This window comes from Anarrhichthys ocellatus, unplaced genomic scaffold (assembly GCF_004355925.1).
Source record: "Anarrhichthys ocellatus isolate YVR2014 unplaced genomic scaffold, GSC_Weel_1.0 scaffold36, whole genome shotgun sequence".
Lineage (NCBI taxonomy): Eukaryota > Metazoa > Chordata > Actinopteri > Perciformes > Anarhichadidae > Anarrhichthys > Anarrhichthys ocellatus.
Window position 1 is genome coordinate 1,368,050 of NW_022280066.1, and position 15,151 is coordinate 1,383,200.

Below are 15,151 nucleotides of genomic sequence, written 5' to 3' on the forward strand. Positions count from 1 at the left end.
ACACCGATACCAGCGTGTAAACAGTGTGCGAAACAAAAAAAGGCATCTCAACAACTATTGGACCATTTACTTTTCATCTAGCACCATCATCAGGTCAAAATTTGAATTTGTCCAGTATTTGGGTTTCGAACCAAATACCTGCAAAACTACTGACATTCCCATCAACCCCCGTTGTTTGTTGTGTTTAGTGCTAATTAGCAAATGTTAGCAAGCTAACACAAAACTAAGATGATGTCACCTGGAGCATGTTAGCGTGATGACATTAGCAATTAGCTCAGTCTCACCGCTGTGACGGTAGTCTTGTTTTCTTAATACTAGCAATCTCCTGCAGCCTGTAGGTTAGGAGTTGTGCTGGGCTACAAGATTAGTAATAAGACATCTCAGCACAAATGAGCTTTTTGAGTCTTGCATTCGAAATAAACACTCAAACGGAAAATGTGAATAAAAAAAAAATAGAGTTTATTAAATAATTGTTATCCACCAAAAGGATGAAACAAGATGTGGCCAATTTATAGTGCAACTTTCACATGATGAAGGATTGTTCAACACAGAGCAGGGAAGGGAGAGAGGTGTGTTAGTGGGTGTGCATACACAGACCAAATTTCTGTATGAAACACAGTCAATCCAGTCCATCTGCGGACATCTTGATGTTTCTTTGTTCGGCTTTACCATTCTGTTACCTGACAAATTTAGCATTTACATTTTTTCCACGTTTGGGGGTCTCAGAAAATAATGAGCTGTGTGACCACTAAAATAATGTTGCAATGTTCAGATATCTTGCCCTTAATTAAGTTCCAATTTAACCAACACAGTTTGAAAAACAAAAAGGTATTTGTTAAGGGTGAGTGTGTAATTTGTGTGCGTGTGTTCAAGAGTCCTTTTTTTGTTTTTCAAACTCCAGTTGAGGAATCACTCAGCTCCAGCTTTCTTCTCTGTGCCGTTGGAAGCGCTTGACTTGCTTTCAGGTGCATCTTTGCAGCTCCGCCCCCCCCGTCCCACTCCCGCTGCCTCCCTGTGAGGACCGGTGGTACAGCATGCGGAGCCGCTCTGCGTTCACGTGTGCGTCTTCTGCCCCCTCGCAGCACCTAATCCACGACTGGGGAATGGCCTCAATGCCATAGTGGGCCCCGGCGATGGCCCCCGCCATGCAGGCTATGGTGTCTGTGTCCCCTCCCAGGGCCAGGCTGTACGCTATTGTCCTCTCCAGGCCGCCGTAGTTCGCCGGGAGGCACTCTCTGGGCTGCAGGCAGTGGAGGACGCAGAAGATGGCGGTGGGGACCGAATGGAGCGCCGCAATGCCGTTACCTGGGAGGGCAGACGGGAAGATGTTGAGTGATAGGAAGTTGGGAAAATTAAATTTGAGCATGAGCTGTTCACAAGGCAAACATGTTAAGTAAATATAGCTGGGTTCAGTGGGGCTGCAACACAGAAGACAGTTCCATCGCCCCTATTGAAACAATTCAATCGCTCTGTCCAAATACGATAAAATCTTTAACTCAACAAGAGCAGAAAAATGTAGATCATTTCTCAACTACAGAACGGCTTTCATGGTTTTCAAGATCCCTACGGAGGAAATGGAATTCCATCCTACGGTTATGTGTTATCATGAAAACGGTTGGATGGAGGTGAAACGAACAGTCCGTTAATTAAATAGTTGCGCACTAATTTACCGCTTCTGGGTTTCTTCATCTTTCTAATAGTAGACTGAATATCTTGTGATTTTGGATTGTTGCTTGAACAAAACAAGCAAAGTGAATAAGTCAACTTGGTCTTCAGGAAACTGTGAAAGGTGACATTTCCCATATTTTAAGACGAATGATTAATTGAGAAAACGTGCGTCAGAGTAATCAATACAAACTGTCTTTGGTTGGGACCCTAGATAACAATAAAAATAGAATACTGTCTGTATAAAAATATAGGTGTTGGGAACTGTCAATGGAGGGACAGCAAAGGATGGATGGGTACTAAAAACCTTTAAGATTAAATCGAAGATGAACAGATACTGACCCAGCTCAGAAATGACCTCCTCTATGCTGACCGTGCTCCTGTCCATCAGGTCTCTAACTCTGTGGAGGCGCTCGCAGAACGGCTTCTCTGCTTCTTTTAGGCTGGACGGAAACACGGTGTTAAAAGAAGATTTGATGCTAAATATGCCAATGAACAGCAGGTTACATCTCGGACCTCGTCATGTACCACTCACATTCTGGCATCGTTGCGTGTCTCATCGTTGCTCTCCACTTCCTCCATCTCTGTGATCAGCCTGCTGATGAACTGCTGAGGCTTGTCTATTGCCCCCTGCAGGGAGAGGTGCACAGCTAATGCCTGTAGCACCGCACCGTTATAACCCAGAGAGCAGGAGTGGGTCAGCATGGCACCCTGTCGGGCGCACTGGAGAGGGAAAAAAGGAAAGTCATCAAAACCAACGAGTCAGTGGTCTTTACCTGACTCGGGTCCTGGTGATGTGGGACTTGACTTGGCATTAAAGTTACTATCAATTTCTAGGCTTATGTATTTTTGTGTGTTAGATATATATCGTTTTAAATGAATGAAAAATGGGAATTGAACTTAGTGGGCTGAATGTTTCTCACTTGGGCCACAGTTTTTTTTATGACTGGGCAAGAAATTAAACTAGTGCACACATTTACAGACTCACTGAGACATAGCAATTCATAAAATGTGAACAGCTTTAACATGCATGTCACCAAGGATGTGTTTTTTTTTTTTTTTTGCCCACTGCTCACCCTTTTAACATCAGCTGGATCAGGGAAAGCCAGCGCGAAGGGAGCCGCCCTCATGGCTCCCCCGTTCCCAAAGGAGCCTCGACCATTAAACTGGTCTTTGGCCGGCTGGTACACGTCACTGAGCTGAGGGGACGACAGCTTCTTCAACACCTGGATCACTCCAGAACCATAGCCACGACCCGGGGACATGCTGTACTCCTTAGCAAACCTAGAGGGGTGAGACACCAGAGCTTCAGTTTGTGTGTGTGTGTAAGTGTGACCCTCAACAAAAATATTGCCACCGTAATACACTCTGCAGAAGAAGCCATTGTTGTCGGCAGTGTGCACTTGAATACCTGCGAGCCATGTCCTGCTCATCAAAGCCGACACGGGTGAGTAGAGACTGGACCACACAGCGTGCCATTGCAGTGTCGTCACTGTACTCAAGGATACCTAACACACACACACACACACACACACACACACGAACATCTTGCATCACATATCAGTATTACTAGAATTTCAGCACTCTGTAAATTAAAGAAATTAATCAATTCTTTGGTGACTTGTCAAGTAAAGTTTGTTCGCCATTTTTCTCTGATGTTAAAGTGAAGCTTGGTTTTCTCAATATTAAATGGGATACTTCGGGTTTGTGGAGGTCCTTCTGGGTACCCATAACTGGTGCCCATTTCCTATTATTTTGATGTATTGCTGTAAAGTATGGTAGAATAAATAGATGGGAGTGTTTCAGAATGACTTCAGGATTTGCAAGTGTTGGTAAGCCCCCCATGTAACACTTACTTCACCAAGATCATTACCCCATAATAATATCAGGTATCTGGGTAACAGCAAGCTAGTACATCCTTACTGTATAACAGAATTGAGACCAAACGTTTCAAGAGTAATGTATCTCCCACTGCTATCAGTGCCGCCCTGTATTATGGTAACGTGGTTTCATTTCCCGCGGACACTGGTATGAAATCTCATCCTTTCACTTACCACTCCCTTTGGTCTCGTCGTCCAGGTTGCTCAGGTGCTGCAGCACGCTCTCCATGGGGACCTCCTCCGCTCCTTCAAACTCTCCGCCGACACAATCTCCCAGCACAGCCGCGACCAGCGCTCCTCTGAACCGGGACAAAGACGCCGCCGGGCCCCCCGCTGCCGCTGCCGCTGCCGCTGCCGCTGCCGCCGCCGCTCTCACCGCCGTCACTGCCATTCATTCGCTGGTGAAGAGACTTCTCAACGTACAGCTGAGGAAAACACCCCGCTGGTTGGCCGACCAGACTGTCGGACAGGGGAGAAGATACAAAGCAAGCGATGATAACAACAATAACAAATGTCGCCTCAACTCCGCCTCTCTGCAGTTTCCTGAAAACGTTTTGATGGCCGTTTGACCCCGATGAGAGCGTCGGATCGGCGCACATAGAAATACGCTTATATAGAAGAGGCTTCCATTACCAGACAGGCTGCTGTCTGCTGTGGTTTGACATTTCTATAAAAAGGAAATGCCTTCGGTACCGCAGTGGATGCAATACATGCAACCAACTGTGTGTTAAAAAAAAAAAAAAAAAAAAGAAAAAGATAATTATCGGTGCTTTTTGTTAAAGTTTAAAATGGGACATCAGTAGAAGTAGACGTGTAGACTGTTTTGCCATTGTTAGCACCGAGCTCACTCTTCTCATGCCCGCAGTATGCTGTAGCTTGCGCAGATAACCTCATATTTACGGTAGAGCCATGCATTTGTTAAGACCGCCCTCTGCTGTATAGGAGCGCTGGCCCTGACAGGATGAAGTATGGCCCTCACCAATAAATGGGTCAATAATGTAGAATAGTCAAAATGTAGGACAAATCACAGGGGCAGTGCCTTCTTTCCTTGAGGGTTGGTCTTATTCTTAATTTTGCTTTTTACAATTTGTCTTGAGTCCACATAGTCAGACCCCAGGTGGTAGCCGGCTCACTGGTCAAAAAAGAATGAATGGATGTAACTGCAGTCGTTTTCTAATCATTTCCGATTAAAATAAGATTTTAAAACGTCTGTAACCCATTAGAATTATTTGATTAATCGAGTAACAGCTACCCTCACTTAGGGCTATGCTTTTGCTTACAAGGGTGGTGACATTTTACAGACATTTCTTAACCCAACTTAACATAATACAATTAGATTTAAACTGTGTCTTAAGTATATACCTACCCTTTTAATAGCCACATATTGTAATGTTTCTATTAGCAATCAAACACATTTGCAGAGGGACCGAAATCCCTTTCTAATCAAAAAACAATGCATCATGCTGCTTAGTTATGTTAATATTCATTTTGTATTGATTGATTGAGACCAGTTTGTCGGATTGTGGGAAAATAATATGTATATGTTTTTTTGCTGTGCATCAAGCTGAATAAACCGCAGTGCAACCATAAAACAACAATCATCTGACTGTTTATATCCAGTTCCGTGGACGTTCAAAACTGGAATTACCGTATTGAAGCGAATAGAGCAGGGCGTCTTTTTTCGAGACGGCATTTGAAAAAGCGGGGTTAGTAATGTGGTAGTCTACATGGGAGGACTAGAAAAGTAAAAGGCATTAGGCATTTCTAAAAGAAGTCTACGCTTATACAACATAAGTATCAGTTTATCAGGAGCAAAATACCATCACTGACAACTTCCTAACATGCCAACAGCAAAAGACGGCGAAGAGCCACCCAAAAATACGGTAACGCTATCTTCCCCACCGTCTTCTTCTTCGTCGTCTTTATATTTAAAGGACCAGTGTGTATGAGTAAGTGGATATATTGGCAGACATTAGATAATGTGTATTCTGTTTTCATTAGTGCATAACGTTAATCGCATGAAACTATGATTCGTTATGCCTTTGCTAGCTTAGAATGAGCCTTTCATATCTACAAGAGAGATAAGCTGGCCCTCTTCAACGGAGCCCGCCATGTTGCACCGCCATGTTTCTACCGTGTCCCACAAAGGACAAACTAAAGACTGGTTCTAAACAGGGCCTTTGACGTTTACATTGAAGTGTCTGCATGAATGCACCGGTTGGAAGGTGAAGAAGAAGACATATTGTATTAAGTGGTTGCTGGTGCGGGCTACGCATTTGTGTTGTGAAAAGTTTGAGAACCCAAATGTTGACAAATGGAGGATCATACTTATTTTTTAGCACAAGAAAAAGCAAAGGAGCGTGAACCCTCGCTGTCATAGAAGTGCAAATGTTAAGAAACAAAACGAAAGCGGGACAGGCGACGACAGAAAACCAGGATAAATATGGTGTGGCCTTTCGTACATGGAAATCGCTGATGAGGGACAAATGTTTTCAGAGTGACGCCGAAGTTGCAAGTTTTCTGCTGAACTTAAAGGCCACCGTAGGTTCTTCTACAGTTCTTCACGCTTGGACAGTCTATAGTTTGGAAGCGGGGAATACAGTTGCATGCAATGCGCAACTTCACCGCTAGATGCCACTAACGGCTACAACTGGCTCTTTGGCCAATTTATACGTAACGTTAACACGTTTCTAAACTAAGTTACATCCAAAATCATTAGGTACTTGTGCGACAGGTGCTTCACCTAACCTTGCTGGCGTTAGCTGACTTAAAGTGACCATGTCTCTTCAGTGAGTTTACAGCTGCATTGTTTTTGTTAGTGTTGTTAGCTGCTTGCGTACATAAGTCATAACCCGAGAAGGGTGGGTGTTTGGAAGCACAGCGTCTGCAGCATAATTAAAACATGGCGGAGTCGGAGGAATTTAGACTTAAACGATTAAAGGTAAGAAATATAAACATAATATATTCAAAGCAACACTCAAACGATAAATTGGTTTGCTGATATCTACATGACATTCCGTTATAGTGGGCTAGCTTCTAGTCGGGATGTGCATATTGAAGCTAACGTTAGCTCGCTAGCCTACCGTTACGAACCCGTAGCTCGCTGCTATCCTGCACTGATACACACCGCCACGCCAAGCTGCGCCTATAACAGCCGGACGACTTGATAATGTGAAAACGACCATATTCCATAGGATATGACGCAGGGCTTCTGATGAACCCCAGCAGCATTTATTAACCCAGCACCGCAGCTGATGACTGGTTCCACAAAGGTTGCATCGCGGAGGGCTGCTGCGAACAATAAAAAGTGGATATTTTATTGAATTTAAGTACTAGGCATGCGAGTTACTTACTTAAACATAATGTTTACTCAAACTCCAGCGACTACTAAGATCTCTCACTGGATCACTTGGTGAGTGTTTCGGTATACGTTTACAAGTGTGCCAGAACGCGATACATTTGATGAATGTTGAATGGGGTTTGGTGGGACGCCTTCTCCACACCGGACAGCATTTGGCCTGGATCACTAGAATCCACAATAGCAAGACATTGATAGCATTAAGGTTCGTTTAGCTAGTTCCCTTAAACGTGGACACGAAGAGCTTGTATTCAGTGAGGGGAGGACGTTATTTAATGATATTGTACGGTTCCTCGTGTTAACCCAAACATATGCTCACCTTACCTCATAGACGGAGAGACTACATTATTTCTTCCCAGCTCAACATTCAAACACACTGAAACACACGTAGATTGATGTGATTTTTGTGCATAGTACTGTCACTTTTGTGTTATTACTTATGTTATTATGCGATGGTGATGGCTTGAATTTGGCTTTCCAGCCATTTGTATCTAAAATGGGTTTGTTATTGTAGGCAGTCTGTGTGCAGTATAGGCACTTGTTTGGCACTCATGTCTATAGTGGATGAAGACAGACCTGCACTGTATGCAGTAGTTGGACTAATATACCTTATTCTGTGGTCAGCATTTTGACATGCGATAACAAGAACGGCACAAATGTAATCAACAACATTAAAGGTGGCTGCACCTACACAGCCCTGGTATTGTGCATGTTGTGTCTGTGATATGGCTGTTAAATGGACCAGAGCCATAATTTGTGTGATTTAGATCCACCTGTGCTCTTCCCGCTACGACAAGAACATAAAGGTCTACAAAGGCCTTAAAATGTAACCACTGATGTTACAGGTAACCGTAGATACACCAGTGCTTAGCTTTCGATTGCCCAGTGCATAATTTAAAGTGAAAAGTACAGTTGTGATGTACAAATGTCCCACACTATGTGCAGCTGACACATAGGTAAACACTGTCACATTGTTGTCTGAGATGAGATTAGCTGGAGGTTTGTGGGTCATTTCACAATCTGATGGTTCATTAAATTGAAAATACAAAAATGTAAAAACAGATGATCAGGTGTTTTTATTCCTTAAATGAGTCTGAGTAAAGAAGTGTGTGATATGTTTAGTAAATCTTTGAAGATAAAGTTGCAGCTATAGTATTTATAGTTGGAGTAACAGTTTCTCAATAATGAATATTTTGTTACTTTGAGGTTTAAAGCAGTTATTAGGTTTGACAGTGAGGAATTGAAGATGAATGTGCATTTTTCTTTGAGTGCTAAACAGGAATTCCCAAACCTTTTTCTTCCTTACAGCACGAGCAGCGCCTGTCCAGAGTGTTTGACGAAGTGATGGGGCTTGGAGACTTTGCTGACTCCTCCAGGGGCTCTGCCAGCTCTTCCCGGAGTGGAGGTCAGGACGAGACAAAGGCAGTAGAAGAAACTTCAGGACAAGGGGAACACCAACCAGTAGAAGAAGAGGATAGCAACGGCAGCAGTCAAGAAGAAAAGATGGATGAGGGGGTGGGAGAGTCATCCTTTCCTCGCAGTTCCTCCCCTTCCACGGTCCGACCCTCCTCGTTTACCATGGGAGCTAACGAAAGAGGAGGAGGAAGTGGAGGGGCCGCATGTGATGACGCACTGGATGGCCTTCCTGCGTTTGGGCCAGAAGAAGAGGAAGAGGAGGAAGATGACGAAGAAGAAGATGAAAACTGGCACTTTTCCCTGCCAATGGGCAGCCTGGAGGATGCTAATGTGGGTAAGGCAAACCGAAAAGCATTCAAACCAAGATTCGGAAACAACGCAACTCCAGGCGAACCCTCTGCCCTTCAGCCCAGAGAGGAGGAGGAGGAGGAAGAGAGGGAAGGGAGCACAGAGTCTGCTAACACCTCTCACTCCTCAAAGGACCACACACCTGAAAACAGCCGAGGTAAAGAAAGCTGCATGCACAAGAGAATTTAGACAGTTGTAAAGGACAAGATTGCTCACTAATGCCATATTTTACACATTGAGTTCAGTTCATTTGTCACAGAGAGTGCTGTTCAGCCTGTGAACACAGTTGTATAATGTCCTCTGTGGCTCCAGAGGGAGCTTCCTGCAGACTGAGAAAAATAACCCTGATGATGTCATTGTGATGGCACCAGGTTTATTAGAGCTTTGGAAGAAATGGGCATTAACCAGGCAGGGAGGGTCTCATGAAAGACACAATTGAGTTTTATTATGGCCAATGTATGGTCCAGTATTTGGAGGGGCCTTGACCTATACTTGAGACTTGGGCATTCTATTTACCTCGTAAACTGGAATTAGAAGCTTGGAAAGACGTCCCACCCGAGTTGACTGCGTTGCAGTACAACAAGCCCAAAAACTCAGTGGGGTTTGCTATAGCCATACCAGTTCACAGCAACATGGTCACAGATGGGATTTGGACAGTATTATAAGTATGACTGATTTAGTGGGATAGAAGTGCTAATAAACAACATATTGCTACAACTTTTTTTTTTTTTTTTTTTTACTATTGATGAGCAGAGCAGCCATTGTTTTTTGAGGTCTGTCCTGGTGTGGTTCATCCGAGAGTTCGGACGGTGTTCCAGTTTGACATTTTCACCTGAGTACTTGGTCCGCCTTCCCAGTTCAAATGGAATGCAACATAAGTCGAGATGTCTTGACCTCTGCGTTAATGTTCAATCTTTTTCATAAAATCTGTCTCTTGTAAGTCTGTCATCTTTATGAAGGTGCAGTGTAAATGACTGCAGTGGCCTTTTAAGTGACTTTGGCTTGTCATCGCATGTAGTTCGTGCTCTGTGGTTGCACCATTGGCTCTGGTTGGACATTCATTTGTATTCTCAGCATATATAACTAAACTGTTCAACAAGTTCTCGGGTCGTCACATGAAAATGGCATCCTTGTTTGCTTAGTTTCTCTCTATTTTATTCTACATTATGTATTCTATTTGTTTTCTTTTCTACCCTTCTGTCAGATGGAGGTGTCCTGAACCAGACAGAGGAGACTGAAGATAGCCAGGAGGGAGAGGTAGGGATCTGGAAAGATTGTCATGCAACTGCAATTCTAAAATCTTTGAACCTTCAGCAGGTGATTATGAATACTCTTTATTATTTCAGAGGTCAGAGGCAGCTCCGATGGAGGACAGTACTCCCCCATTGCCTACTACAATCAATATCAAAGATGAGCCAATCGATGAGGGCTACGACAACGCTTTACTGCCTCAGAGCTCCATCAGACAGATCAAAGAGGAGCTGGAGAATCAGGAGGTAGGTGTGAGGAGAGATCTGCTGTTTATGTTCAGTATGTGTAGATTTGTAATTTCCATATGTAATAATAGGAGAGGATTTCACCAGAATCGAATGGTATATTTGGATTGAAGCTGCTGACGGCTCATACTGTGTGTTGATTGTTACTAATTCTAGAATGTTTTTATAGCAATACAGAAACTATTCTTGTTGTCTTCAAATCAATAATTTGATTATATGACTTCCAACAGTACTGCCTGGAAATGCCCAATTAAACCAAATCTGATATCTTGATGTGTGGTTATTTCAGGAGGAGTTGAGGATCAGCTCCGTCTACTCTGTAGGTGGAGGGAACACCTTTACATCCCCTTCTGGTGAGTTCACTTCTTTGTTCTTTGTGACCTATTTCTTCTCATTTGAACATCAGAGTTTATATTTTGTAGCGGTCGTCTTGTGCCCGGTTCATGTTTGTCAGGTAGATAAGAAAGAGACATCAGCAGGAAACTAATGTGGGTTGTTGGTCAAAGTCAGTGGCTTCAACGCATGAACAGGAAATGCTGTGGGCAGTTAGGTTATTGCCGGCAAGAGCTTTTGGGTTAGTTTGACCACGCTTAAAGGACCAAACCAGTGGTTTTATTTGAGCCAAATAACTACTGTCTGCTTCCACCTTCCGTTAGTGCCACTCATTTCTCAAGACATGCGTAACAAGCCATATTTTAACTTTTGTAGTATTTTTCTAAATCTTTTATATTGTCAAATGTTAGGTGGTACACCCACCTTAAAATGTAGTCCTTCACCTGCCAAAACACACGTCCACATTTATAACTCGCTGTACTAAAATCCTCCTGTGTGGTTGGATCGGTTAGCAGGACAGATATCCTGCAAGGAGGGATGAACAACTTTGTCAACATTTCTGTGAATCTGCATGAGAGCTCTGAAATCAGGATGACTTGTCACACATGTAGGTTCATCCGCTGCATTGTAAATATGTTCATGAAGTTAAACCGGCCATAATTCCCTCGGTAGTATCTATTTATACTGATTTACTGGGCTGACAGGAAAACCACGGGTACGGGCATTTACCAGTAGACCTTTTAACACCAGACATTTTGACAAATCATAGATTTAAGTGTGCCTTTTAAGCATTAATAACAACTGCATTCAATCAAGATATTCCAGTTCGGAGGCAGTGATATTGTACACGCTGGTTCACCAGAATAGCTCAACAGATACATCTGTGTCTGTCTGCAGCAAGTGCATCAGAACTGCACAGTTACCATGCGTGTGTGTTCTATTGTTAATATATCTTCTTGTTTACCAACCTTTCCCCTCTTATCCACTCAAGTTCCAGCAGCAGTCTCAGCTCCTTCTACGGCGACCATTTTTATCCCAGGTAGAAGCGCTGTCCTACAAGCCATGGCTCCCTTCCCTCTCAGACCACCAGCTCCAATCCCAAGTTCACTACCGGCTTTGGTACCAGCACCCCCCCGCCCACCTCCGCCCTCCGTTCCTGGGAGCGTTCGCTGCAGTGGCTGCTCTAAGGTACTGGTGTAACTTAGTCCTGCGTAACAAGAGCCCTCTGCATAGACGTGCATATTATTAGGGAAAAGTTAAAGAGTGAACAGCAATCATGTTCTATGCATTGTAATTGACATGGAATATTGCAATATGTACTATATTGATCTAGTTAATCACATGATGAGCAGATACAACTTTTAATGTGTCGGGGCTTTTGGCCGTGATGTAGGGTTTTATTTCTTGTTGGTTTAATGTCTCATGGTTTTGTAAATGGCCGTAGGTTCTGCTGAAAGGCCAAACAGCATTCCAAAGAAAAGGTTCCACACAGCTCTTCTGCTCCACGGTCTGTCTCACCGGCCACCTGCCTGCAGCCAACAAGAACCGGTCCTGTTTCCAGTGCAACAGGTACATCTTTGTTTCCACTTGACATCAGTATGAACTTAAATCAGGCCTTCATTTAGCTGACATAAGCTGGCAGTTGGCTTATATGAGTTGTATTCATTTAGCACATGAAAACACTCACGGTCAAACTGTGCACTCCTGCTTCGAATCAAAACTATGTATGTATTTTAGGGTGTTTTCTTGCAACCGGCAAATATGGGAGTGTAAAGTTTGCCTCAAGACATTTCCACCATATTGCTGACCACAATAGCTTTTTTGATTAAGTTTATAATAAAGCACCTTTTGTGGATCACTGCATTTGTTTTTTAAAATTTTTTTTATCTACTGTATGACCATTTAATTCTATGGTGGCCTCATTGAGAAGTTGTGTGTTCATTGGGGCACATGTAGAATCCCTAAATCCTATATACTGTACATATAAAAAGCTATTTTCCTCACCAAAACACTATATACGTGTGTGTTTGTAGGTTTTCTTTGCCGTTATTTCACTGTACACATCGTCATTTTTCTTTGAAGTGACAAGTGATTGTTTCAGTTTTAGTAATTTTAAGTTTCATTATGTATTCATATCTTTTTCCGCATGACTCAAAAAAGAAACGGTTTCATACCGACTTCTTAAGTTTTGTTGAGGTAATAAACTTGCTGACACTATTGCTTGAATGCATAATGTATGTTCATTTCACCTCAATGTTTAACTTTTCGTCCTCGTTTGCCTCTTTAGTACGTTCCATCCCCTAGCCTGACTACTGTATTTACCTCTTGTGCGTGTCTCTCTGCAGGGAGATCCTTCAGCCCAGGGACATGATCACGATTCCAGGAGACGACAACACCTTCATTAACTTCTGTGGCCAGTTCTGTCTGTCTGTCTTTAGACACAAGAAGAAACAGACTGACAAGATTCCTGATAAAAGACTAGAGAGGAAGCCCGAGAAGCCGCCTGAGAAACCAGTGGAGCGACCGCTTGACAAACCCGTTTGTAGTGTCTGTAGAGTCTCTAATAGGGTAAGAGACACAAAAGCCAGATTCTACAGTAACGGCAGATTTTTTTTTTAAGAAGCCAAATCGGCAGTAATTACCACGGTTCTCGTCTTTACGGTCTAATTCTTCCTTCTCCTTGTGTTTGACTCTTATCATCTTCGCAGCAAATCGAGCATGAGGTCACCCATCAAGGCCGTCTGCACAGACTCTGCAGCGATGCTTGCTTTGTTACATGGCGCAAGATGCGGCACCTAGCAATGAACTGCTGCGAAGGCTGCGGACTTTACTGTAGCAGCAGCTCAGGCTCCTGTCAGACGCTCACAATCGACAGATCTCAGCTCAACTTCTGTGGTCCCACCTGTATTGGCACCTACAAGCAGGTATGCATTTTTTAAAATAAGGATTGTTCAGAATTTATGGCAGGAACATGTATGATGAACATTAAGGCCAGTGGTTCTTAAACTTTTCAACGGAGAAACTTTTGGAGGAAGAAAAAAGAAATACCACTAAGATCATGAACATTGCTCTCACCTTTCTTTTAGTCATTTCGTACGTGCAACTAGAAAAACATAGCTTCCACTTAGAGTTTATCCAACCCCCTTTTTTTACTGACATGCTTGAAGTGTAAGTCAGCTGCCAAAGTTGTCAGAGATAAAATACACACTGGTCTCCTCCTCTCCACCGCTTTCACTGTGAACCCATTAGCAAAGTAGCCATCGTCGGAGGGCTTTACCAAACCTCATTTATGTACATTCAAAGCTTTGAATGAGGTTTCTAAATGAAGCTCTTAAAGAAATCAAATATGGAAGCAGAATGTTTAGTTGGAACTGATTAGATCTATATTTTTCAACAAATTTTGACTTTTGGAATGAGAACTGAGACCACATGTTTTCGTATTCGTGGCTCCAAATGGCAATAGGATGTGAGTGTCAAGTACCCACAAATCACATAACATCAGAAATCGCACACTGCACTCTCATGTTTGTCAAGTAAATGCAAACTTCTTGAATTCTATTTGTGTTTTTGCGTAGAGTTGCAGAAAGACTGTTGAGTGTGCCTACTGTCACAAAATGGCGATAGTGTCTTTCACCATCATGGAACGAGACCAAAGAGGCAAAGTCCAGCTTTACTGTTCAGCTGCTTGTGTGGAACGCAGTCGACCACCGCGACACATCCTCACTGGTAAGGACACACACACACGTGCCACAGGGTTCGTACGGTCAATGGAAAACCTGGAAAAGTCATGGAATTTTAAAATGGTTATTGGAAAAAAATAAAATCCCAAAAGTTTTGGAAAAGTCATGGAAATGTGTTATATTCATATTTTCATGTCGTTCATTTATGGTGAGTTGCCAGCCAGCGTTTCTCAGATTGGAGTGAGACGAGGAGAAAATGTGATGTGATCTTCGCAATAGAACATCTTTGACGTGTCGAGTCTTGGCCAATCAGCGTTCAGATGTGTACAGCGTCTTCATTTCCCTCCGTTAAAGTTTAATTTACGTTATGTTCCATTACAGGTCAGACTTGCTGGGTTAAGTTAACGTCCACTGCATGCGGAACTTTGTCGACTGTTAACGTTCGTCATTATCGCGATTTAGAAGGAAAAAACGTAACGTGATGAAACATGCAGCCCCCCCCATGTTCCGGTTCAGTTCACGCGGTCACTCATTAACGTTAAACCGGAACACCAGCGCATCTGGTTGCAGGTTGTTGTTTTTTTTTAACTCAAAGTAGAATGAGGATGATTTCGTAGTCAGAATAACTTTCATGACCACGATGATGAGGCCCAGATACTGATGAGATGATGAGGTGAAAGGGCTCCAGGGAGAGGAGGCTGGTTGTGTAGCGTAGCTTGACGCAGGGCTGAGATGTGAGTGGAGCTGGGCCTGGATAAAGGTGGAGGTCTAAACAGACCTCCACCTGTGAGTACAGCTTCCTGCTGTCAGTGTTTTAAATACAGTGGGTACGGAAAGTATTCAGACCCCTTTAAATTTTTCACTCTTTGTTTCATTGCAGCCATTTGCTAAAATCAAAAAAGTTCATTTTATTTCTCATTAATAAAATACTCAGCACCCCATCTTGACAGAAAAAAACAGAAATGTAGAAATTTT

The 15,151-nt window shown here is 43.1% G+C and overlaps 2 protein-coding genes across 8 annotated transcripts in view; one reads left to right on the forward strand and one right to left on the reverse strand.

Annotated features, from left to right (window-relative positions):
* Positions 1–144: 144 nt before the first annotated feature.
* adprs (ADP-ribosylserine hydrolase) lies at positions 145–3,936 on the reverse strand. The gene is given in 7 exon segments (XM_031866718.1): positions 145–990; positions 992–1,305; positions 2,008–2,108; positions 2,201–2,388; positions 2,742–2,949; positions 3,077–3,173; positions 3,720–3,936. Coding segments are annotated over 7 exon segments (1,206 nt in total). The 3' UTR covers positions 145–909.
* Positions 3,937–5,217: 1,281 nt separating this feature from the next.
* Positions 5,218–15,151, forward strand: part of LOC116393965 (zinc finger MYM-type protein 4-like) — a 30,807-nt gene continuing 20,873 nt past the window's right edge. For 3 of the 7 annotated variants that reach the window (XM_031866700.1, XM_031866702.1, XM_031866701.1), the window contains exons 1-10: positions 5,218–6,086; positions 8,212–8,824; positions 9,872–9,924; positions 10,014–10,163; positions 10,453–10,516; positions 11,488–11,684; positions 11,941–12,065; positions 12,842–13,064; positions 13,205–13,420; positions 14,072–14,222. In XM_031866700.1, coding sequence (XP_031722560.1) covers positions 5,934–6,086; positions 8,212–8,824; positions 9,872–9,924; positions 10,014–10,163; positions 10,453–10,516; positions 11,488–11,684; positions 11,941–12,065; positions 12,842–13,064; positions 13,205–13,420; positions 14,072–14,222 — 1,945 coding nt within the window. In that variant the 5' untranslated portion in view covers positions 5,218–5,933. Of the gene's footprint in view, positions 6,487–8,211; positions 8,825–9,871; positions 9,925–10,013; positions 10,164–10,452; positions 10,517–11,487; positions 11,685–11,940; positions 12,066–12,841; positions 13,065–13,204; positions 13,421–14,071; positions 14,223–15,151 lie in introns of all 7 variants that reach the window. The other 4 variants (XM_031866705.1, XM_031866706.1, XM_031866703.1 and 1 more) reach the window with 3 other exon arrangements.